This window comes from Schistocerca cancellata, chromosome 3, assembly GCF_023864275.1.
Source record: "Schistocerca cancellata isolate TAMUIC-IGC-003103 chromosome 3, iqSchCanc2.1, whole genome shotgun sequence".
NCBI classification, from domain to species: domain Eukaryota; kingdom Metazoa; phylum Arthropoda; class Insecta; order Orthoptera; family Acrididae; genus Schistocerca; species Schistocerca cancellata.
The window spans coordinates 914,735,475-914,761,719 of record NC_064628.1 but is presented as its reverse complement, the minus strand read 5'-3'; the positions used below and the strand labels follow the sequence as shown (position 1 = coordinate 914,761,719).

Here is a 26,245-nt window from a genome sequence, read left to right as displayed (position 1 = left end):
CGTGTACTTAAAAACCGTGTTGACTCATGCCGAAGCACATTGAAATTTTTTATATTACCAGCCTAAAGTTGGTACTTCCGCCGGACAAAGAAGAACTTTTCAGCAAAGTTACATAAGAGTACCAATTTTGCTCATTTTATATTATAATAAAATTTAATGATAAAAAATTTACATTCCTATCCTCATTTCCGGTTTCCAAGTCCTAATACCGCTGATCCTCAGTGCCAATTTTCTGCAAACTGAATCTGACAACACCACCCTTCTTTCGCAGGAAGGATTAGGCTGAAACATCCATTCGTAGATGACCGTGTTACTTGTGACGTAACACAAGCTAGCGCTGACCAAGATGGGATAGAAATCTGTCATTTTCGAAGAAAACCTCACAGCCTTAGCTTTGAGTGATGAGAGGGCTAAGGAAAATGAAAATTTATATGGACGTACGGGGATTGGTACTTCGCTCCTCCCGAATCCACTATCTCAAATAAATGGTTCAAATGGCTCTGAGCACTATGGGACTTAACATCTGTGATCATCAGTCGCCTAGAACTTAGAACTACTTAAACCTAACTAACCTAAGGACATCACACACATCCATGCCCGAGGCAGGATTCGAACCTGAAACCGTAGCGGTCGCGCGGTTCCAGACTGAAGCGCCTGGAACCGCACGGCCACACCGGTCGGCCCCACTATCTCATTCACGACGCCACCGCGCATCTGTTTATGCAACACGTAACATTTATTTATGTTGAGGGTCAACTGCGTATGTTGACTGCCCAACGCAATCGTCTCCCTACCTGTTGCCTCACAGTGTCCTTTACTGTCGCAACATAAGTCACGTTTCATATCCCTGTTAAATATACAAACACGCTCTCATGTTCCTCGGACAGCACTTTTCTGTTCTGGGAATACCTCAAACTTCTGAGTCACCTCGTCTCGCTGAGTCGGTATAACGATGTTCCCCAGCAACAAAAAGGCGCATAATTTAAATGAGTCCAGGAAAGAATCCGTTCCTAAAAATCAAAGGCAGAGCTTTTATGTCTTATGTAGGGGCGTAAACGCGCGCCGCGCAACATTCTTCTGCTGTGGCAGATTTTATTTCTGCGTAACCAAAACAAGAAGATATGAACTTCCTGCAGCATGACTCAGTTCTGACGTGCTTCGTTCTGTGGAGTGAGAGGGGCTTTTCCCAGCCAGAAGCTTCTTAGTTGTGAATGATTTACTCACGAACTGTGAAGATTTAGATTTGTGCTGTAACATTTATTGTACATTCTTAGGTCCTTATACTGATAAGAACTTGAACTGGAAGTTACATGTAACGCCTAAGCTATGTAACTTCAGCGTCAAGGATAATATCAGATTTGGGAGATAAAAATTCATAAAGTTGATTTACTTTTCCTACTTCCATTGTCTAGTGTCTTGTGGCAGCATATTATGGGGTCAATCGTCATTCAAAAAGAAAGTATTTCTTGCATAGAAGCGTCTAATAATTACAATATGTGATGTCCGCTTTACAACCTCTTGTACACACCTAAAACTGCCCCCACCCTAGGTGCGTATGCCTGCCCCATACCTGGGGCACGTTTACGCATTCAACTTAAGCCTATATAAAATTATTTTGCATTCTGAAATGTAGTGTTGAGTTATAAGTACACTCCTGGAAATTGAAATAAGAACACCGTGAATTCATTGTCCCAGGAAGGGGAAACTTTATTGACACATTCCTGGGGTCAGATCATCACATGATCACACTGACAGAACCACAGGCACATAGACACAGGCAACAGAGCATGCACAATGTCGGCACTAGTACAGTGTATATCCACCTTTCGCAGCAATGCAGGCTGCTATTCTCCCATGGAGACGATCGTAGAGATGCTGGATGTAGTCCTGTGGAACGGCTTGCCATGCCATTTCCACCTGGCGCCTCAGTTGGACCAGCGTTCGTGCTGGACGTGCAGACCGCGTGAGACGACGCTTCATCCAGTCCCAAACATGCTCAATGGGGGACAGATCCGGAGATCTTGCTGGCCAGGGTAGTTGACTTACACCTTCTAGAGCACGTTGGGTGGCACGGGATACATGCGGACGTGCATTGTCCTGTTGGAACAGCAAGTTCCCTTGCCGGTCTAGGAATGGGTTCGATGACGGTTTGGATGTACCGTGCACTATTAAGTGTCCCCTCGACGATCACCAGTGGTGTACGGCTAGTGTAGGAGATCGCTCCCCACACCATGATGCCGGGTGTTGGCCCTGTGTGCCTCGGTCGTATGCAGTCCTGATTGTGGCGCTCACCTGCACGGCGCCAAACACGCATACGACCATCATTGGCACCAAGGCAGAAGCGACTCTCATCGCTGAAGACGACACGTCTCCATTCGTCCCTCCATTCACGCCTGTCGCGACAACACTGGAGGCGGGCTGCACGATGTTGGGGCGTGAGCGGAAGACGGCCTAACGGTGTGCGGGACCATAGCCCAGCTTCATGGAGACGGTTGCGAATGGTCCTCGCCGATACCCCAGGAGCAACAGTGTCACTAATTTGCTGGGAAGTGGCGGTGCGGTGCCCTACGGCACTGTGTAGGATCCTACGATCTTGGCGTGCATCCGTGCGTCGCTGCGGTCCGGTCCCAGGTCGACGGGCACGTGCACCTTCCGCCGACCACTGGCGACAACATCGATGTACTGTGGAAACCTCACGCCCCACGTGTTGAGCAATTCGGCGGTACGTCCACCCGGCCTCCCGCATGCCCACTATACGCCCTCGCTCAAAGTCCGTCAACTGCACATACGGTTCACGTCCACGCTGTCGCGGCATGCTACCAGTGTTAAAGACTGCGATGGAGCTCCGTATGCCACGGCAAACTGGCTGACACTGACGGCGGCGGTGCACAAACGCTGCGCAGCTAGTGCCATTCGACGACCAATACCGCGGTTCCTGGTGTGTCCGCTGTGCCGTTTGTGTGATCATTGCTTGTACAGCCCTCTCGCAGTGTCCGGAGCAAGTATGGTGGGTCTGACACACCGGTGTCAATGTATTCTTTTTTCCATTTCCAGGAGTGTATATATACCAACCTTAATAACCACTGTATAAGAGTAAACAATTTTAAACACGATAAATCAAAGAAAATTTAAAAATTCCGAAAAAAAAATTAGCGCAAATGTGCCCCGGCCACCCATACGTATCACGACCTCCAACCACCGTCGTGTTGTCAGCTGACACTACATGCTATAAACTTGTCATGTATCTATTGTGTAACCATTATACTATTCCATGTAACGATTCTATGAAACGTATTGATAATTATATTACACATTAATCCAAAACAATTGTTAATGATTTTATTCCTACATTACCACGAAAAATCTTCGGTGCAGACCGGAACTGGCACAGAATTTAAGCTCATCTGACAGGTTTGATGCAACCTGCTACGCCTTTCTCTCCTGTGCTGTACTCCTCACTTCAGAGTAGTACTATACGCGAGGTCGACTATGATTTTTTAGATATATCCCAATCGGTTTCTCGCTACAGTTTCTCACAGAAGTCATTCGCTTGTACCTTAATACATGTCTTATCATCCTGTTATTTTCTCTAACCATTGTTTTCCACATCCTTCCTCACCATTTCGGCAGAGTACTTCATTCCTTATCAGTTCATTCAATTCTCAGCGTCTTCCACAAAACCTCATTTCAAACACTTCGATTCTCCTCTTTCCAGATTGCCCACAGTATATTATTGACTTCCATGCAGTGCAAGCAGCAGGTCAATGCACTGCCTGGTGCATCTCCCATGCAACTAGCACCTGAGAGGAGGCGCGCATGTTGCTTACATGCAGAGACAATGACATCACAATCCAAGATGGTGGTAAAGCCCACCTTCCTTGTTAACGATGTCATCACTATCACGCGTATACTAAAATACTAAGCTATGCAGCCAAATCAAGACAATCAAATAGGTAGTCTGAATTACCGCTAGTACTGGAAGGATGTAATTCATTCTATTTTTTGGTGTAAGGCACAACACACCCCTAATTTAAAGATTTCCATTGTTCTATGATGCTTATAACATTTGACAAACACCATACAACAATTCAAACATGGAGAGTTTCCCATCGAAATGATGTGATGAGATCTTTGGACTGATTCGCCACATGCGGACGGGCATTGTCTTGCAGCAAAACGATGCCCTTGCTCAACTTGCCGCGTCTTTTGTTTTGAATTGAACGGCGCAGATTGTGAAATGTCTTACAGCTTAAAGCAGCATAAATTTGAAAACTGAATAAATCACGGAATACTGTAGATAGAGAGGTACAAATTGACACACATGCTTGGAATGACATGGGGTTTTATTAGAACCAAAAAAATACAAAAGTTCAAAAAATTCCGACAAATGGTGCTTCATCTGATCAGAATAGCAATAATTAGCATAACAAAGTAAGACAATGCAAAGATGATGTTCTTTACAGGAAATGCTCAATATGTCCACCATCATTCCAAACAATAGCTGTAGTCGAGGATTAATGTTGTGAACAACACTGTAAAGCATGTCCGGAGTTATGGTGAGGCATTGGCGTCGGGTGTTGTCTTTCAGCATCCCTAGAGATGTCGGTCGATCACGATACACTTGCGACTTCAGGTAACCCCAAAGGCAATAATCGCACAGACTGAGGTCTGGGGACCTAGGAGGCCATGCATGACGAACGTGGCGGCTGAGCACACGATCATCACCAAACGACGCGCGCAAGAGATCTTTCACGCGTCTAGCAATATGGGGTGGAGCGCCATCCTGCATAAACATCGTACGTTCCAGCAGGTGTTTATCAGCCAGGCTGGGGATGATGCGATTCTGTAACATATCGGCGTACCTCTCACCCGTCACGGTAGCAGTTACAAAACCAGAATCACGCATTTGCTCGAAGAAAAAAGGTCCGATAACGGTAGATGTGGTAAATCCAACCCATACCGTGACTTTCTCGTCGTACAGTGGAGTTTCCACGACAGTTCTAAGATTTCCGGTAGCCCAAAGTCTGCAGTTGTGGGCATTGACAGACCCTCGGAGCGTGAAATGGGCCTCGTCGGTCCACAACACGTTACTCAACCAATCTTCATCTTCCGCATCTTTTGAAACGCCCACACCGCAGATGCCCTCCGCTTCACTAAATCTCCAGGTAACAGTTCAAGATGCCGATGGATTTTGTACGGATAGCATCGGAGAGTACTCCTAAGTGCCAACCAAATAGTAGTGTATGGAATGCCGGTGTGACGTGCGACTGCACAAGCGCTGACTTCCCCGTGCGTAGACGAACCCGCTACAGTCTCCATTTCTTCCTGAACTATCTCAGCAGCATTACGCCCTGTGCTCGGTGGCCACTACGGGGTCTATCGTCTAAACAACCCGTGGCTTCGAACTTCGAAATCATTCTCGCCACAGCTGCATTTGTCAACGGACCTTTACCCGTTCGAATCCCCTTCCTACGGCGATAGGACCATAACGCTGGACTAGCACATTCCCCATTCTGATAATACAGCTTTACTAAAAGCGCCTTTTCAGGTAACGTCAACATGCTGCGACTGCTGTCGCGTCTGATCCTCTCTCATTACAGCTCCTTTTGTACACGATTTTCATGCGCAGTCACTGACGTTTTGCTGTCCAGCGCTGTGAACTATGTGGTTTTTTTCTTTTTTTTTTTTGTTCTAATAAAACTCCATGTCAAATGGTTCAAATGGCTCTGAGCACTATGAGACTTAACTTCTGAGGTCATCAGTCGCCTAGAACTTAGAACTAATTAAACCTAACTAACCTAAGGACATCACACACATCCATGCCCAGCAGGATTCGAACCTACGACCGTAGCGGTCGTTCGGCTCCAGACTGCAGCGCCTAGAAACGCACGGCCACTCCGGCCGGCAACTCCATGTCATTCCAAGCATGTGTGTCAATTTTTACCTCTATATCTACATTATTCCGTGGTTTATTAAGTTTTCAAATTTATACTGACTTTTTGATCACCCGGTATATCGACATTACTTTTGGAAAAAATATCAGTGTATCGATATTTTATCAGCAGCCTGAGTGTGAACCCGGCAACGTGGCTCATGCTAGCTGCTCGAGCTCAGTCCGCCATTGGCTGGCTTCCTGTGATCGCTAGGCAACGAAGAGCCGCTACTGGGCCGTCAACGCCTAAGACTCGTCTCCCAGAGTATACGAGTGGGAAGCGACCCGGGGACTCCCGGGCAGCTGCCGCATTCACACACGTGCAAGCGGTGAAAAAGAGAGCGAGAGACAGGGAGAGAGAGAGAGAGAGAGAGAGAAGGCAACGAAGAGCCGCTACTGGGCCGTCAACGCCTAAGACTCGTCTCCCAGAGTATACGAGTGGGAAGCGACCCGGGGACTCCCGGGCAGCTGCCACATTCACACACGTGCAAGCGGTGAAAAAGAGAGCGAGAGACAGAGAGAGAGAGAGGAGAGAGAGAGAGAGAGAGAGAGAGAGAGATGAGAGAGCGTGCCCGCGCTGCAGCCGTGACGTCAACGGCGGCAGGTCCTTCCCCTGCGCCAACCTGTTGCCGGTCACCTACATCCCGCGAGTGGCTGGCTGATTCTCGGAAAGCGGCGCGAGCCGGCAGGTGGGAGCGGCTAATATTAGCTGGCGTGCGTCAGGGCGGGCAGGGCTCGGCTACCGCTAGTCCGCCGGACCAGACTGGGGAACGAAATACCAGCGCGGGATTTACGCGGCGTGACGCCGGCGGTGCCCGCGCGGGGCTGGTTGACGCGCGAGTGGAGGGGGCCAACGGGCAGGCTGCGTGCACCGGGGGCCGGTAGGGGTAGGGGGCGGGCTGCTGCTGCATTCACTGCTGCGGCCGGTCACTTCGTATATAGCGGCGGCCGGCACGTGGTCCGCGGCAGTGGTCTGCTGCGAGGCGCCGCCAGAACGTCGCGTCGGGGGCTCTCTGGTCGCAGGCAGCGAGGAAGCAGAGGACACAGCGTAGCACGCAGCCGAGGAGACCGCGACCAGCACACCGTGTCACAGGGTACGTAGCGCCAGTACCGAAGAGCTCAGCAGACTGTGCCAGCTGTAGGCACCGTGTCCCGGCAAACGCCCAGCACCACGTCAGATCCGCCGGCGAACAAGCAACCCCGTGGTGCTTTGAAAAGAACTCTGCAGGTTATACCGTCGAACTGTCGTATCAGTGTTGTTAAAATCTTACAATGTTTGCCCATCTTGACTGCAGTAACACCTGCAGCTCCGTGAGAAATTCAGGTACAGTGGTTCTCGGAGTGCTAGTGAAACAGATCGTATCCTCTACGTCGATACCTAGTGTGGCACTTTTCTGGTACAAGCTCAAATACAGAGATCGCCGGCATTGTCCATGCTGTCATCACGACAGACCTACATCACTGCGGTAAACATTTGTGACTGGACAACGTAAATTCATTGCGACACTGCTGTTGTGGTCTTCAGTTGTATGACTGATTTGGTACAGCTCTCCATTCTACTCTATACTGTGCAAGTCTCTTCATCTCCGAATAACTACCCGACACCTACATCCATTTCAACCTGTTTACTGCTTTCATCCATTGGTCTCCTACTATTTTTACCCCTACACTTCTCTCTAATACCAAATTACAATTATTTGATGCCACAGGATATGTCTTATAAATCCATCTCTGGTTTTAGTCAAGTTGTACCATAAATTTATTTTCCCCTCCATCAGACTCAGCATATCGTCACAGTTTTCGCGAGTAACCACCTAATCTTCAGCATTCTTCTCTGGCATCACATTGCAAAAGCTTCTCCTTCCTTTTTGTCTGAATCGCTAGTCGTCCACGTTTCACTTCCGTACAAGTGAAACCTTCAGAAAAGACTTCATAACACTCTACGTTAACACATTTCTCTTCATCAGAAACACTTTTCTTGATATTTCCCTCTCTACTTCGTTAATCATCGCTTATATTGCTACCCAAATAGCAACATTCAACTACTACTTTTAGTGTATTATTTTCTCGTCTAACTACCTCAGCTTAGCCTAATTTAATTCGACTACATTCAATTACCCTTTTCTATTTTTGCTGATGTTCATTCACTGACAGACATGATATTACCCCGCGCGTGTGTGTGTGTGTGTGTGTGTGTGTGTGTGTGTGTGTAAACGCTTTTGTGTAAAAAAAATTTGAAAAGTTATTATAATATTGTGCGGTTGAAAACTAGTAACATCTAGCAAACATACTGCAGTCCAAACTGTCTGTAGTACCTCATAACCTTTCGCTGCTAACTACATTAACAATTCGGTAGTTGTATTCCTAATGAACCAAAGTCCTTCAGCAGACGTCTCGAAGGAAAATTTTCTAGAACCATGCCGAATTTGAGTGTCAAACTGGTGCGATTAGGTGGTCTGACGATGGTGTCTCGATCTGACGCCGAAACACTGTCCCACCTGACATCAGTGAATGAAGCTGCACAGTCTTCGAAACTAGCGCGACATCTTAGACACGTGAAATGCAGTCATCGCCGAAGTACCGCGACAGATAGAAGTAGCGAGATTCTAAATGATAAACACCTCTCGTTGGCAAGCTTGTGAAATAAACTGCCAACATTTGTTCCGGTTAAACCCAGCGATGACGATAAAGCTTTAACGTAACGACTCTTGTGGAGAATGTCGAAGGCTATGATGCTTTCACCTGAATAGTAATTCTCTTGTAGCGTCTGTTATGCTTCACACACTTTATGAGTAAATTGCTTCGCTTGCAGATATCATGATACCTCGAACTAATTTCATTCGTCCTTTCACTAATCGATTCCTGTTATAATTTCTCTGCTTTTAAGAGCTCTGACTGACAGCGCCGTACATCTAGACTGTGACTTAGCTCTCAAGACAGTCTTGGACAGATAAAAAATACTTTAATGTCGACGTCAGTGTTATTAAAGATGTGGTTCAGAGTTACAATAGAATGACTGGACTGGAACCCACTATCTCCAGAATACAAGACCCAGTACTGGATCTCTACCATCGGGAGATTGGTAAGAATAGTTGTTCATGTGATGCGCAACGCCCTTCATAGAATTTGAATTCTGCAATACTATCACAGTGAAAAGCAAACCGGCACCGATCTTATAGTTTCTTGACCTGACCTCTCAAGCAGGTGTATCATATTGAGGGGCGAAAGTGTCATCGGCGATTTATTTTACATCTCTCACCAGCTGTCTGAGCGAAGGAAATGAGTAAAACTAATTAAAAGGCAGTCGGAATGTTCCTCTTCCAATGAACGTCACCTTGTGATTCTTTACAGATGGGGGAAGGAGGCGTGGGGTGGGGGGGGCGGAACTCAAGTCATTATAGCAAGCTTTGATTTTTCTTAATTTACTATATTTCCTCAGGATCCTTCACGTATCGTAACAGAAAACTGAGAGCTAAAATCACACAAAGATAAATTTATCATCCTGGCTAAGTTTCCCGTTTTCGCTTGTACCTACTATGATTCTCCTTGCAAAGTTATTGCCCTGTCATTCACCAAAAGACTTTTTGCTGCGACATTTGCTGCCAATAGCTCAACAGTATCTGAACAACCAGTAGCCGAGGTCGCTAACCCATGCCATTGATGTGGCGTGCGCCTCACCAACCGACCTTAATTCTTACGTCGGGCCCAGCGCCACAGCGTAGGCAACCCATCTGTCAGCTGTGCGTAGCGGGCCCTGGAATTAAGCGGCGTCTGACAGGTCAATGCAGTAACTCTTGTGCTATCCCTGATAGCAGAGTGGTGTGCACCGGTGTAGGCAGCTGCGTAATACGTTCTGAGCAGAGACAGATAGTTTGTGGTTTCGTCAATGTGCTCTCTGTCTCCATTCAACATCACACTCTCCAGCTGTTCTCCACCCTGAGAACTGGCAATGTTTGCGTTTTCACTCCAGAGGGCATAAAATAATTGTAAATACAATCTTATCACTCATTAACGTAATATTTTTTGTGTTAGTTTCATGTGGGCCATAACACAGTGGTAGTCACCAAATACGCAGTAACACAAAGCTAAATATGTTTCTTCCACAGCAGTGGCTTTTCTTTATTACCGCTTGGGCCTTCTTCGGAGAACGTTTAGCTTATACTTTTCAGTTTACTACCTTTTCTCCTAGCAAGACCTCTTCATGTTTTAACTCTTAGTCTGCCTCTAGCATCCAGTTAGGGTCCTTTGCTGCTTCTCGGGTTTTCTGATCTCTTTGTGTTTGTCTATTACTCTTCTGCACATGTCCCTGTCCGTTATATTTTCTGTAGTTAGGCCTAGTTCCTCTACGCCTTTCACAATTTCTATTATACAAGTATTATTGGCTATTTTGTTCTGCCTTGAACACACTGCAAATTATTCGCTTTTTATGTATGAGCATAGGTTTCTGACGTTAATATCAGTTTAAGACAAATATTCTGTGAGTGTGTAACAGTGTCATGATGGTAACTGTCTCAGCGTTTCGGCAATACTGCGTATGTACACGCCGTCACCAAAACGAGGAAAGTCAGTCGAAGACTGAAGCATTCTCGCACACTCGGGAGACAATGTGAGATCACCGCTGCTGCATCTCGGCAAAGAGAGGAGTAATTACGAAGTTGTGATCTCTCCATTTCCTCATTTCCTTTATAATTACACCTCTCTTTGTCGACTACTGATTGTTTCTTAGTTACCAATCTGTGATAATTGTGTGGGTGGAGCTCACTAACCACGACTGTCTGGAATACCTCTATCAGTTATATCCTTTGCTGGAAACGTTGAACTAAAGTAACAAAATCATGCTACGAGGTTCGAATCGAACTTTCGTGATGCTTCAATCTTCCACAAAATGCATTGTTGAGCCCAGAAATACCTAACCACGCGTTGTAGCACCTCACGGAAGTTGTATCTGCTCTCGTATCGATTGAGATGTAGCAACGGTCACCTTATAGCTTTCGCAGAAAAAGTCATGAACTTCTTCGAAATCGACGGAGATGCAAGAAATTCACCCCTTTGCTTTCTTCTGCTGCTTAAATGCATCTTAAATTGTGGAGATCAAACTATTCGGTGTAGAGGCTGCAGAGGAACAGGACGAACTGTTTGCTTTCCGTCGAGGTCAGTGGCCCTGCTAGCATCTCCCCATTTCAGACACCGACATAATTCCTGGTAACATATTTAAAGTCTTTGGGTTTTCATGACGTCATGGCGACATATTTCGACTATCTATCACACCTAAAATAACATCGCCCCGTCAGTTACCATACTTGGCCCCTAACTATGAGGACGTAGGATATAGCTGACAGCTTTCGACCAAACGCGATTGGAAAACTGATAAAATAATCCAAGAATGTCGTCGCGAGACTAAGTCCCCAGTTTTAAAACATCCCCATTTCTGAAAGTTATTTTATCTCTTCCATCTTTCATAGACCAGCCGCATTTCTAATTGAACTTGCTGCGATCTGGATATAGCTTCTATTCTCTCCACCAGTTATTACCCTTCGATCAGTTACGACATTATCTCTGCTGCTTCGTTCTTTAACTCGCAAAGTAATTCATTTTCCATGCGGAAAGTTTTTCTCCTAGCGTACCAGCAATAGCCTGTAAAATCATTCATAACGTTCGCTCCATTATACCCCCGCTCCTCTAAGTATCCACACTGCCGTTGTGTATCTGTTTTACTGCATCGCTCCGTAAGTTTCCCTTTGCTTGTTTTGACAGGCCTGCCACAATCTCTACAACTTTCCATGTGGCCTCCTGCTATGCGGCAGTGTGCATAGCTGCCGTTTCTCCGGTCGTCCTTCGCCTTATAATCGCTGCTTTATTTGGTTTGCATTTGTCTCACAGCCACCTCAGCCAGATATTTCTGCTTGCCACGTGTTTCGTAAAGCACCAGTTTCAGAACATCCAGTAGCTACTCGCCCAGCCGCGTGCGTCTCCTTTTTCCGACACTGCAGCGTTACAGAACCCACGTATACCCCTTCTGCTTTCGTAACGCCGCCTTCATCTGTCCATGAAAAAACACGAGAGCACATCGTGACGTAACAATTATTTCCGTGTGCTGAATTTCGGCTGACGACCTCTTCTAATAAGCAGTTGGCTTGCAAGACATGAACTTAGTATTTCTACAGTCGAATCGTGGGTCAGAAAAATTACTTTCTGCTATTGAGTTTAGAGTCTTCGTACGACGTCTTTAAAAAAAAACTAAAATAAATAAATCGGGGCACTAGTCAAGTTAATAATAAAAACTGCATCAATGAGTGACCTGCATTCCATTGGGTGTTTAAGTTTACTAACTCGTCAAAGCGTTTCAAAATCCTGTACAACTCTTTCTACGGAGCTATCATCTATTGGAGAAGAGAGCAGCAATATATCTGAATAGCTAGCCTGTTTAGTACACAACGGAGACGTCCGCACGAGAACCTAGAGAGGAAGTACTCCAATACTTCAGTTCTTCACAGATCACCACCTAACAGTCTGCGTGAAGATAGTTTGCCCTTCCGAAAATTAAAGTTCTATATATTCACTTATCATTGACCATTATCATAATTTAATAATGGCTCACGGAGTTAACGATGAATTATTGGGACAAAAAATGATTGCTGTGACACAAATGTATGTTTTCTTTTAATCAGCATTAAACAGCTCAGTGAGTGCATCTTTCTTTGGCACAGCACACACCTCTGCTGTGATGACTTTGTTTTGTTAAGTAGTAGTGAACTGGATCATGGAAGGTACAATAAATGCTAATGAAACTGGCACATTACTGCGGACGTGCCACTACTACGTTACACAACGCTCAGTTACAGGCTAAGGTATAACACCATTGGACCATAATAATGATAAATATTATCATTATTACGGTCGTAAATCTCTGTCGTATATACACGACGTTTCAGCCAATCGCTGTGCTTTTTGTAGTCGGTGATTCTCCTGGGCTTTAGTTCACAAATACGTATAACTGTTCAAACTCTTTAGCAACGACGCAGACGTATAGAGGGCTTCGAATTACTTATAGAAAATAAAGCCCGTAGTCTTCCTCTGTAAAATGTCCAAGTCCAAAAATTACAGTGGTCTTGATACCCAGGCTCGACAATGCGAAAACGTATGATGGATGCCGCTATCGACAGATAAATAGCTACCACTTCGTTCTTGTAGAACACTGGTTAGCTTGTAATGGTGAAATAAAGGACGTGGAAATACGTATCAGTGTCACAGCAGCATGATTTGAGCCCAGTTACTGTCGAATGCGCATCTGTCTTAATAACTCCACGGGATCAACTCTCATATGTTCTGTAAGAACACTACTCAGTAAACTGAACTCATAAAGATTTTCAACACTTTAGAGCAGGTACTTTTGTATCTCGCTATTTTTCCTTTCCATTTAACGTAAGTTAACAATTCAGTCAGGTGTTTTGCAGACACAAAAAAGAATGTATTTGACACATAGTACGAGGGCTATTCGGACAGTAAGGTCCAATGGGTCGTGAAATGGAAACCACTGTAAAAAATCAAAAACGTTTTATTTGCAACAGTTTGCTACAACTTCCAGCCACTTATCTACGTAGTCGTCGTTCCGATTAGACACCTCTCGCAGCGTTATACCAACTTTTCAAGACCATCGTCATTGGAAGGCCGCCGCCTGTGCTTTCCGCCAATTCCCTACGCTGGTCGATAGCTCGTTGTCTCCACAGACAGCGTTTCATGTGAGCAGAGATGAACCTCACGTGGAGCCGATTATGGGCTTTATTGTGCGTTATCAAACATTTCGCATAGGAAACGCTGTAGGAGCATCTTCATTGTCCCTGCAGAGTGCGGCTGAGAATTGTAGTTTAGCAGGAAAAGTTGTGTTACAAGGATTGAATAGCTTCAGGCAAAATCTTTCACCAGGGCCTCCTACTTGGCAGCAGACACTACTTTCTGGCCATCTTTACGTTCTCACTGTTAGCTCAGGACTGAAAGGAGCGACGGCCGCGATCGACAGGCCTGCTAGAGACACTACCCAACACGCCTGTGCAAAGCTTCATCTAATTTTCAATATTGTTTCCATTTCGCGACCGATCGGATCCTACTTTCTGAATACCCCTCGTATTTAAACATTGCAATTAATGACAGTCTCCAGACACTTCTTGCATAATGACATATCTCCAAAATGAATATCGTAGGAAATAAGACATCTAGTAATGTCAATTTTTGTCATTGGAAGGACATCGCCCCCCCCCCTTTTTTTTTCAGCACGACACTTGAACGCAATTACCCTGACCCAAAATCCAAAGACACGTCTACATATATAAATCCATTAACACAAACATCACAATAGTGTTACCTCGAGTATTCTGCCAATGTCATTCTTCGTTCCTTCCTCACAGTCTTAAATAGTCTCCTCAATAACCAAATTCGTGAATGGGTCAAATCCATGTAACATGCCGTCCGTCATTTAGTTCAGAAGAAGGCTTCTTTCCATGAAGTTCTCCATTTCTGGTGGAAGTGTTCTGCTCATTTTGCAAGAAAATATTCTTCAATGAACAAATCGTCGATTCCCGCAAAATATACTCTGCACTTGCAATTTGCCGCACATTTTCACTCGACATTGTACTTTACCTTGAAGCTTCACAGCCGCATAAAAGAAAAGTTCAGTGGTAGCATAGCTCCGGTTCAAAGAGAGCGATCATTTTGTAGGCATCTCGGTAACACTGTAATGACCTGACTACCTCTGAGTGGGTAAACGCTGTCTTCTCCGCTGGCACGGTGTTCCGTGTCGAGGTCGTGCATCGCCAAGGAAGCCGTGGCCCAATCCGGTTACATCATAACACGCGGCCTGTTGCGCCTTCTGACCGCCGCCTCCAAGGACCTGCTCCTGTGCTTCAGTTACGTCCTTAGTGGTCTGCGTGCCAGATTATGATTTTGGACGCGGCAGAGCCGAAAAATAAATATATGAAATACAACCAAAACAGTCGGAGCGGCGGAATATTACAGGAGTGGCGGTGTGTCCTACATATCTACTATGTTCCAAGAAACGCAGGACAGCTTGTACGGGTCAAGGCCGCAGGCAGAAACTTAACAGCTGTAACCAGAGATACAATCTGTGGAGTTCCGACCACGCTTCCTTGGGTAGATAACAAACACGTCGCTGTCTCTATCACAAATTCAGGATTGAAACATGCAACTAAAACTTGTTGAATAACCTAATCGTATTTTTCTTCCATGTTCTGACAAGAGTGGCGCCATACGCGTTTGCAGTGAGCCAGGGATGTTTCTTTCGTTGCCTCGTCTTTACATGAGACTGATATCAAATAATGTGAAGTATCATCGGACTAAAAAAATGCTTTTTTTATTATCATTAGTGAATGGAACTTGTTTTCCATAGAAATGTTGTGTATGATATTACAACGAAATCTACCACAGAACATGCGTCAGAAATAGGTTTGGGTAGTGTTCTCCATAGTTTGTCATAAAATGTTAGTGCTGAAGCCACAATACAGTGAAAGAAATTACTTCGCCTGTACTGAACGCTGGTCCCTTTTCATTAACATTGGTGACTTCGATGAGTGAATAGAACACGAACTTTTAGTAAATTTAGATCATCTCGATTGTTTACGGTTTCGGCGGATAAAGGCGCGTCTTGATTCACAAAGAAAGCAACTATGTTACTCAACACATGCGAGATTTTTAGTGGACGTCACTGAGGAACATAGAGGAAAAAGCATGGCAGAGGCTTTTTTTAGTAAAGCAATTTTCAGCTGATATTCAGTCGACACTGTCCTCCGTTGTATTTCTCTGCTGTGAGGTCTGAAATTAACGTGCGTTATACAAACCGGGTTTCATAGAAGTACCTGCAATATAATGCTTTTTTAACTGCACTAATAAACTGAACTTGTTGAACTTGTCCCCCCTAGAAATCTTGTGTATAGTGCTTTAACGAAATCGGCCAAAGAAGAATCATTGTTTTTAACATGCGTCGGAGGTAGATTATGGTACCGATATTCTATAATTCATAATAAAATGCTAGTGCTGAAGCCAGAACACAATAAAAGAAGTTTATTCACACGTATTGAACGCGGGTTCATTAACTTCAGTGACTTCGATGAGCGAGTAGAGCACGAACTTCTGATACATTTAGAACATCTCGACCGTTTAGGTTTTCAGCCGATATGGGCGCGTCTTAATTCGCAAGGAATAATATAGTTATGTTACTGAAAGCTTCTGAGAGTTTTAGTGGAGGTTAGTGAGGAACAAACAGTCTATAGCATTTGGTGTTGGCGCGTTGCAGGTGCAGCCATGGCCAGAACGTGTTTGTCGGTCGCAGCCGTGGTGCTGCTGGCGCTCTTCGCGACCACGTCTTCCACGCCCACGAAGCAGCGGCCCAACATCATCATCATGCTGGCCGATGATCTGGTAAGTACTTGCTCCACGACTGTTTTTTCATGGTCCGCTGCAGACCAGAAATTGCCTCACAGCACCCAGGTAAAAATTCCTCAAAATGTTAGCAGCAGGTCCACAATCTGTAGGTACTTTTACATCTGGGTTTTGTAATGATGTTCACGACATAGAGTACATTCGCTGGAATGAATTGTGCTTCTATCTATGTAGTACATTGCATTAAACTTTTTTCGATACTTTTAAGTCACACAGCATGAAACATGTCTCGATGAAAGGAGATATGTCATGTTTCCACAATTCCGCTGATTGAAGCACGAACTTCATAATTATTGTTAGGTTTACGGACAATACTGTGGTAATGACATGGCACCGGATTTTTTTGAGACAAGCACATTTACAGTTGTCTAATTTTGCTGAACCGAAAACGAATAGTCCTTTTGTTGGTCTTTGCAGCACGGAATATATCACAACAGTCAGAGTCCACTGCTGAGTGTGCTGATTTTCTGTAAAGGACAGTAAGGATAAGGGGCTTATTCATACATTGTCTCTGGCCAGAAAATCCGAACAGCGTGTCATATCCTCTACAGCAACAGGAAATGGTCCAGGTTATTTCACTGGTACTGTGATTAGAACTCCTCATGTCCTCGACACGCAGTCTGTACTTAATCAAACTTGAGCACTTTTTATTAAGGCTGAATGACGAGTTACTAAGCTGACACGCTACGCGATGCATTTTCACAAGAGGTAAAACAAGTATACTAGACTCTTCCAAACATTTTTCAGTAAGCTCTGTTCTCTTTTGTTGAGGACTGACCGCTTTGCCACACCCGCCAGGCTCTACCTCGCAGCGAACTTTACAGCTCGATACTATCACGCATGTATTTGCGGATACAACGGCAGACCACACGCCATCTCCACTGCAAGCAATATAGAACATTTCTTAGCAATAAACATCGTGGTTGAAGACATCATCGAACACAAGTAACGATTCATCATGACGCTGCATGAATTAAGGTTTTCCTCAGCATCTCTTTATTTCGTACTTCCTTTTACTTTACAGCTCTTAACCGTCCCTCTCTACAGTACTCTTCGAGGAATGACTCTTGGGCAACCTCAGCTCGTCGTTCATGGTTATTTTCTATTTAACAAAAAATTATATCGTAAACTACTAGTAGCTGGGGATATTTCCAGACAGTTTTCTTTATCTTTCTTCTTTTCAGTGAAAAGTTATCTTTACTCAGATACCTTTAAGTGTAACTATACCCTCTTTAACCTCCCCACTATTCAGCTTTTCTCCATATAATCTCACTAGCTGTTCAAATGCTTCGGCAAAAGCCTTCCTTCTCTCGATATTCATTAGGATGCTCAAGTACTATCTTCTTTCCAGTTTCCAATATGAACACCCGACAAAATAGTTGTATATCTTCCCTTTTATAGTCGCATTTGTCTTCGGACTAATTAAGAACATTCGAGTATTTGTAAGCTAATTTTTACATGTGTAAGCTTTGTTTACAATCTCTCTCTCTCTCTCTCTCTCTCTCTCTCTCGCTCTCGCTCTCTCTCCCTCTCTATATCTCTCTCTTTCTCTCTATTTCTGTCTGTCAGTCTGTCTCTTTCTCTCTTTCCCTCTCTCCCTCCATCACTCCTTTTGTCTGCTTGTTTCTCATACTGTGACAACACGGTATAGATTTACGCTTTCGTGAATATACGTCTTATATTTAAAATTGTAACAAAATTTGGCCTTCCTCACGAATAGTATATTCCTGTTTCGATAAGGCCGATGTTGGCGTGCACACGAAGGGTCATTATGTACTAGAAATTATCTAGTACTAACCCGGCATATTTAACGCGATATTCTTCCTCGCGCTCGACCAGCACAAGCGGCTCCCTGGTTGCTGAGAAGCATGCGCCTCTGCACCAGATTTCTCTCTCCTGAGAAGGGACCACATACGGGCCTGCGAGACGCCCTTGTCCCCGTTACATTTTTTGACAGTGACAGAACAAGCGGCACGAAACAGTATAAAAAAATGTAGAGTAACAAAATTGAGAGTAAAAGCTCGCAGTGTCCATTTTATGGCACACTTTGCACTTTTACGATGGAGCACTATAAAACCACGGTGCCGTTCTGCACCGTTGGCCTTGGGATTATTGAGAAAACGTCTATCCTTGGATTTACGGTCCGTTAACGGAGGCAGTTTAACAGGCGTCGTGACTCAAGATTCGGAAAAGGCAGGGTGCAACGTACTATTCCGAATGAAACAGGAGTGAATCATTCGTTAACAAGCCACGCCTTATAGATAACCGCGAGTGGCATTAAAAAGTTTTACAAGTGTAAGAATGCACTTGTAGCTGCTATACAGCTTACGCACATAACTGAATGTAATAACGGAATTAAGCAAGTAAATCTTAGTCCAAAAACTGGCAATGTAAATCGTTTTATCTCCAGTGTGATTTAACATCTTTCTGCTAAGTGGAGATACAGGTCAATTTAAAGTATAGGTCTTCACATGTACTAGACTCCGAAAAGTGGCAAACGTGGTACACACAAGGCTGTAGTTAATAATCGGAAACTAACAGAGTTCCTAAGAGCATTTACTGCGAAAGGAAAAGTTTGTGTTTCGAGACTTGTAACGACCCACACCTTTAATCAGGTTCATTACAGCGTAGTATCTCGGCACACGGTGAAACATTTATTTCGAACACAATTAGCTGAAAGATCGATGACGATACTGTAAACTTCTACTTAACGTAATCCAAACACAAGAGCCCATCCTGAAATTATGATCAGCTGACTGATTAACTGCAAGATTTGTGGAAACAAATTAATGAATGACTCGGCGGTTCGCCAGTAGATACGATGAAAGAATGTTCGCGGTGAAAAGTGAAGCATATGATCGGTAAAAGCAACAAACGAATTTTTGAGAGGGACTGACATGGAGATTAGAGAGAGCAAACGTTACACGATAGTGAAATCAATCATCAATTTAATACTATTTGTCCGTATTCATACACAGTATTGTAATATATCTTGCTTGATCTTCCGACAATCCTGGTAGTTTCTATAAGCACTCAGGGTAAGATAACCTCCTTGTATAGTTCCTAATGGCACTGGTTGTTTGCACCTGACTTCACCGTCTCGTCGCACGTGCAGGGTTGGAACGACGTGAGCTTCCACGGGTCCGATCAGATCCCGACGCCCAACATCGACGCGCTGGCCTACCACGGGGTGATCCTCAACAACCACTACGCGCCCGCACTTTGCACGCCATCCCGAGCAGCGTTGATGACTGGAAAATACCCCACACATACCGGTAAGTTTACTATGCCGTCCGTCTGCGCGCGCGCTCGTGTGTGTGAGTGTGTGTGTGTGTGTGTGTGTGTGTGTTGTGTGTGTGTGTGTGTGTGTGTGTGTGAAACGCAAATTTAACAGCCCATTAATGCCAAATGTATGTACACGTTCTAGGACCAAAAAATAGCCAGTCATTAATGCTAAATGTAAATGTATACTGTAAGACAAAGAAAAAGGAATTATCCGAATGGAATGGAAATCGGTACGTGTGAAGTAATTGTATAGACAAACAAATGGTTACAATTTTCAGAAAAATTGGACGATTTGTTGAAGAGAAAAGTGAAAGCGAATGCCAGTGTAAAACTAGTTTCTCTCGAAAGGACAGCAATCAGTAAACGGTTTTTGAGCTTGAATTATCTATATAATGGCAGAATATTGTCTATGGAGAGATGAAGCGACTATTGACTAGCTATAGCTGATAATTTAGTTTACTCACAGTTGCTACTTCATACAGGTGATTACCGGTTTCGGCCGTTATATGCCATCTTCAGATCTTTGCAGATTAAGTACAGAGTAATGCATCAACATGAAGCTGCGTATCGCGGAGAGGCTTGTAGTTCTGAGAAACTACGGTCCAAGAAGAGTCAGACAAGATTTTACTTCCTCGTGCCTAAATTTAGCGAAATGACCACGATGAGAGAGTAAGAGAAATTATAGTTCATACGGGTGTTTACAGACAGCCGTTTTCCCAAGTATGCAAGAGGAGACTGGGGCGGGGCGAGAGGGTTGGGAGGGAGGATGGGATTGAAGTGGTACGAGAAGTGACCTCCGCCACGCAGCATAAGGTGTATTGTGGACCATAGATGTAAACGCAGCCGAAGACATAAATGGCTCTGAGCAAGTCTATGGGACTTAACATCGGAGGTCATCAGTCCCCTAGACTTAGAACTACTTAAACCTAACTAACCTAAGGACATCACACACATCCATGCCCGAGGCAGGATTCGAACCTGCGACCGTAGCAGCAGTGCGGTTCCAGACTGAAGCGCCGAGAACCGTTCGGCCACAACAGCCAGCGCCGAAGACATAAATGAAGATATATATGTAAATGTAGATGAAAGAAAAACCTACATCAGACATCAAAGTCACCCGCAGATGACTTTCCTCGATCATTACTCCATTCATAGAGGATACCATTAAATTAACACAGAATTTTTCACGCTTAACTAGCTCTAGGTTGGCTCGAACTCTGAAGACGACGAGATGTTTGACAGGAAATATATTAAATTAAGTGACGATGTAGCTGTTTGCTGTGGCGTGGTACTGAGGTGGTGTCTTTGGCAGGTATGCAGCACCTGGTGATTCTGGAGCCGGAGCCGTGGGGCTTGCCGCTGAGCGAGAAGATCCTGCCGCAGCACCTGAAGCGCGCCGGGTACGCCACGCACGCCATCGGCAAGTGGCACCTCGGCTTCTTCAAGAAGGAGTACACGCCCACCTACCGCGGCTTCGACTCGCATTTCGGCTACTGGAACGGCTTCCAGGACTACTACGACCACACCGTCAAGGCCACGGTAAGCGCGAGTCTTCAGCTGTATTTGCTGGCAGTCTCCTTCCACCAGTCTCAGCGTAGATCCAGCTATGCCTCTACCGCTTACTCTGCCAATGACCGAGACTCAAATCTCTCCCTGTGTATGCCACATTTACGTTTGCCACAATTTGATCGAGCCTCTTCAAACAACAGTCGGAGGGCTCCATTAAATATAGGACACTGTCGATTCTCTTCCCCAAGCTTGACCAACTGAGAGAGCAATTATAAATAATTTTAACCCGTGACGATGTGGCTCATGGGTGTAGGACAGCATTTCATTATGTCTCTGTGTCCTTTCGGAAGAATATTCACTCTGGTTTATCACAGAGGTTTGTTTTTAATGCCATAAATGGTTGATGCTTGTAGAGAGTGATACACACAGTCCCATTATAATTGGTCTTAATTCTAATTTAAATGCCGACATTATACGATGACTTGTCACACACGCAAGACAGAAGATAGTATTGAAGGAGAAGAGCACAACAGTCAGTCGCATTCCCATTAGTTTTTATTTTGCATTTCCGCATGAATGGTCATCTTCAGTGCATTTCCATTACAATTCAACAGACTCGCGGCAGTTCATGTCACCATATGTTCTTACACGTATGTGTGATACACAGATATACATACAGGTGTACGGGATATGCACCTGTAAGAACATATGGTGACATGAATTGCCGTCAGTCTGTTGAATTGTAACGAAAATCCACTGAATAGCCGAAATCTAGATTTGCAAGCATAATAAAAACTAATGAGATTGCGACTGGCTGCTGTGTCCGTCTCCTTCTTTAAAAGCTACAGTCGATCTGCACAGCAGATCATGATGGAATCGAAGCTGGTTATGAAATATTTGAACTGTTATTATGAGTAGCTTTAAGCCGATCTCACTACCGGTAAGGTGTGACAACTTCTAGATTATTTATATTTGCCCATCATAACACTGATTCATTCGCACCATCCATTACGATGGAAAGTCAAAACGAGAAAGAGTGCTTCATCCTTAATTATCACACTGTCGGCGGTGCATTAAGCATCTTACTTCCCACCAAAACTGCTTCTCTTCTTCTTCATCATAATCCACTTTCAATAAGGCTTCCATTTAAATTAAGACTTTATAGAGTATGATATGTTGTGCCAGTTCAGCAAACGAGAAAACTTTATACAGTAATAACTTGAGTAATTATGAAAATTCCTGGCAGAACTTAAGATAGCTGCCTTGCAGCTGCAACTGCTGTGGAACCAGAAACCAGAAAGAAGAGAAACAAAGAAAATAAAAGCTAAAAGATAAAATAAAATGTTGAAAGAGGAAAGTCGAAGAAAATATAAAAGAAAAAAAGGAAAAGAAATGAAAAATGAGAAAAGATAAAGGCAGAAAAGAAAAAAAAGGCAAAAAGAAAAATAGTAGAAAAGGTGGGAAGGAAACTACTAAAGAGGAAAACAAAAGAAAAGCAGAGGGAAAGAGAAAGGAAAAGGAAAAGAGAAGGGTAGAAGAGATAACGAAAAGAAGGAATAAAACGAAAAGAGAAAACAAAAAAAGAAATGAAAAGAGAAAAAAAAGGAATAAAGAAAAGAGATAATAGGTTGATGGAGGGGGTGAGGGACGCGTCATTTAGGTCTGTATGCGCCGCAACTAGCGTAACGGTAGCTTCCGCGTTTGCAGAACTCGCCGTTCGCGGGCTACGACATGCGGCGCAACATGAGCGTCGACTACAGTGCGGCGGGCAAGTACTCCACGGACCTGTACACGGACGAGGCGGTGTCCATCATCCGGCGCCACGACCAGTCGCGCGGCCCGCTCTTCCTCTACCTAGCGCACCTGGCGCCGCACACCGGCAACCAGGACAACCCCTTCCAGGCGCCCGACGAGGAGATCGCCAAGTTCCGCCACATCGAGGACCCGGAGCGGCGCGTCTACGCCGGTGAGCTACCCCCCACTTGCTGAAGCGTTCTCTGCATCACCCGCAACGCCCTCGCGTGTCTGACAGCCCTGTGCTTCTTTCCTGTTTACAGCTATGGTGTCACGCATGGACAAGTCGGTGGGTGATGTGATGGCTGCCCTGCGAGAGAGCAACATGCTGGACAACTCGATAATCGTCTTCATGTCGGACCACGGGGCGCCCACGCACGGCATCCACTCCAACAGAGGCTCCAACTGGCCGTTCAGAGGGGTGAGTACCGACTGTTTCACTAATACAGCCCCCAATGTACATTTTTGTCTGCTGCTTGATACCGCTTTACGTTGAACACAAGTCTGATTCATGTCCTAAGTTTATACCTCATAATCTGAAGATGATGGTTGTTGAAATGGTTCATGTCAAACGAAAGATAACAGTTACGTTAGAGGTTTTCCTGTTTATCACTGCAAGGTGATCTGCAGTTGTGGCTAAACTGACGGTGTCCTCTTGTGACGTGTTGCAGCAGAAGCACAGCCCCTGGGAAGGCGGGGTGCGCGCCGTCGCGGCTGTCTGGAGCCCGCTGCTGAAGAGGACCCAGAGGGTGTCCAACCAGCTGATGCACATGACCGACTGGCTTCCCACGCTCTACTCTGCAGCAGGTGAGCCCTCCTCTCCTTCCTGCCACTTCTGAACGTATCCGAACGTCGCCGTAGTTGAGGTACTGGACTCGCAATCGCAAGGAACAAAGTCGGTACCGCCAATCGGTCCTCCAGCCTCTTCCATAGTCTCCATACTAGCTTCAGGGGAGTGCCAGGTAGTTTTCTTAAAACAGCCCGGAGTCGATTTCTTCCCCCATCTTTCTCCAGTTCAGCTAAAGCTGTAGTAGTAATTAGTGTCCTATCACCAGTGAACTTACAAGAGCGAAGACGCATTCTCAAAGTAAGGATGGACGGAGAAGGAATAGGGCTGTGTACTTTTACAAGCAACCGTCACAACTTTTACCTCAAGCAACTTTGGGAAATCACAGAAAACCTACATCTGTATGGCCAGACGAGTAATTAAAGACCAAACCTCCTCAATGCGAGTCGGCGCCTTAACCCCTCTGGCACCTCACTCTGTGAATCATGTCATTTCGTAATGCAGTCTGTGGTGAAAGGTGGATATGGGGCGACTCCCCAAAAAGAAGCATATTTCGTCACAAAGAACTGAGTTCACATTACCTTCCCATGGGTCGGCATATTACCTTTAAGACTTTGCCTATCTTTCACTGATGTGTGATTATTTTAATCTTTTATCCATGCTGAACATTATCATACCGCCGTACATTAGCGATCTAGAATACAAAGACGTATATAAATAATTCCGGAAAGGAAAGCTTAACAACATTTCTTTGTTACTTCGGCAGGGCTCTTCTTCAGTGTTCTAATGACCTCGGTGTCGACGGGACGTTAAACGTAAATCTTCCATTTTTTCAGTGAGCCCTTATGTATTCACTATGGCTCGGCGTCTGACAGCAAAATCAAAGTTTTCGAGATTCAATCTTCAGTCAGTACTAGGATTTCTGCCATTTATCGCTTTTTTCCACTCCTGGAAATGACTCTGATGTGTGGAAACAGCGAAGCTACACTGTGGTTCGGAGCCCATATTAAACTGTAGCTTTCCAGTATAACTGGCTGGACCAGTTAATGCAAAGTTAGAGGACGGAAGATGTACCATTTCCAACAGGACGGTGCCTACAGGCAATACAGTTTCCAGTCCTGCATCTATACCCTTCGAATCGCTCTGAAATGTGTGACAGAGGATACTTTCCGTGCACAGTATAATCTTTCCAGTCACGGAAGGACGATGGGGAGAATGGTTGGACGGTTGTACACCTGTGAGCGACATGCTACCTTGAACTCGCTGGTAGATTAAAACCGTGTCGAACAGGATACGTGTCTTCCACGAGCAAGTGTTCAGCCAACTAAACTCATTCGGTAGCGCATTTGCCCGCGAGAGTCAAAATATCCCTGTTTCGAGCCCCGGCTGGCACAAAGTTTTTAACAGCCAGCAAGTTTCAAAACAGCGTACATTACATTGCAGAGTGAAAATTCATTCTGGACATTCTGTCTGCTTACATTTACCTACAAAATTTTGACAGAATGGCTGTGTAGGAAGCTGCAGGACACTCGTACTTAGACCTGAAAGACGGTTCTTGGTGTTTTCTAAGCAGTTTCTCACAAGATTGCGTATCTGGAAGTTTTTCTGTTACATTCTACCGCCAGTTGAAGAAGCCTGTGACCATTCACGCCACTCTTCTTTCTATGAAATTGCTCACAAAACGCTCATGTGACCCCTCCTAGAATACTGCTCGATTAGGGCTAAAAGGAAATGTTGATCATATCCAAAGAAGATAAGCACGAGTGGTCAAAGATATGTCTGACTCACTAAAGAGCGTCACAGAAGTGTTGAAAAGCTTGGACTATCATATGCTTGAACACAGACTTCAGCTATCCCTGGAAAACCAACAATTTTTTTAATACTATTTCAGAACTAATTGTGAGCTGATGCAGAAATATATAGTAAACAAAATTAAAACAGTGTTGTCACCTAAGGCAATAGGGCTAGTCTGCGTAAGTCTGAGCTCGCTTAAGAATTCTGAGACCCAGTACAGCTTAAGGAACCTAGCAATATACTACAGCTTCCGTAGTGACCAGGAAGACATAATTGATGATAGTGAGCATAGAGACTTTTAAGCCGTGATTTTTTCTGCCCTTCATGCAATAAATCGTAGTATCTACATCTACATCTGTATACAGGATAGGCAAAATGAAACGAGTGTAGAAAATATTTCGTACACCTTAAAATAGGCAAGGTAACTTACACCTTCTGCATCTGGGTGAAGATGATGTAAGCTGGGTAGCCTATTTTAAGGTGCACGAAATATTTTCTGGGCTGATTTTATTTTGTGCATCCTGCACATACTCCACAACCAACCAAACGGTGCGTGGCGGAGGGAACTCTGTACAGCTGCTTGTCATACACTTTTCTGTTCCACTCGCAAACGGAGCGAGGAAAAATGTCTGTCTATTCTGTATGAGCCATGATTTCTCTTATCTTGTTTTCGTGGTCGTTACGTGATACTGATG

The 26,245-nt window shown here is 44.7% G+C and overlaps 1 protein-coding gene across 2 annotated transcripts in view; it reads left to right on the top strand.

The window, feature by feature from the left end:
- LOC126175992 (arylsulfatase B-like) overlaps positions 1–26,245 on the top strand; it is a 295,042-nt gene that overhangs the window by 258,179 nt on the left and 10,618 nt on the right. Inside the window, exons 1-7 of one of the 2 annotated variants that reach the window (XM_049923103.1) lie at positions 6,890–7,026; positions 16,236–16,360; positions 19,497–19,656; positions 20,979–21,205; positions 22,883–23,141; positions 23,233–23,390; positions 23,641–23,776. In XM_049923103.1, coding sequence (XP_049779060.1) covers positions 16,244–16,360; positions 19,497–19,656; positions 20,979–21,205; positions 22,883–23,141; positions 23,233–23,390; positions 23,641–23,776 — 1,057 coding nt within the window. In that variant the 5' untranslated portion in view covers positions 6,890–7,026; positions 16,236–16,243. Of the gene's footprint in view, positions 1–6,889; positions 7,027–16,235; positions 16,361–19,496; positions 19,657–20,978; positions 21,206–22,882; positions 23,142–23,232; positions 23,391–23,640; positions 23,777–26,245 lie in introns of those variants that run through there. The other variant, XM_049923102.1, reaches the window with a different exon arrangement.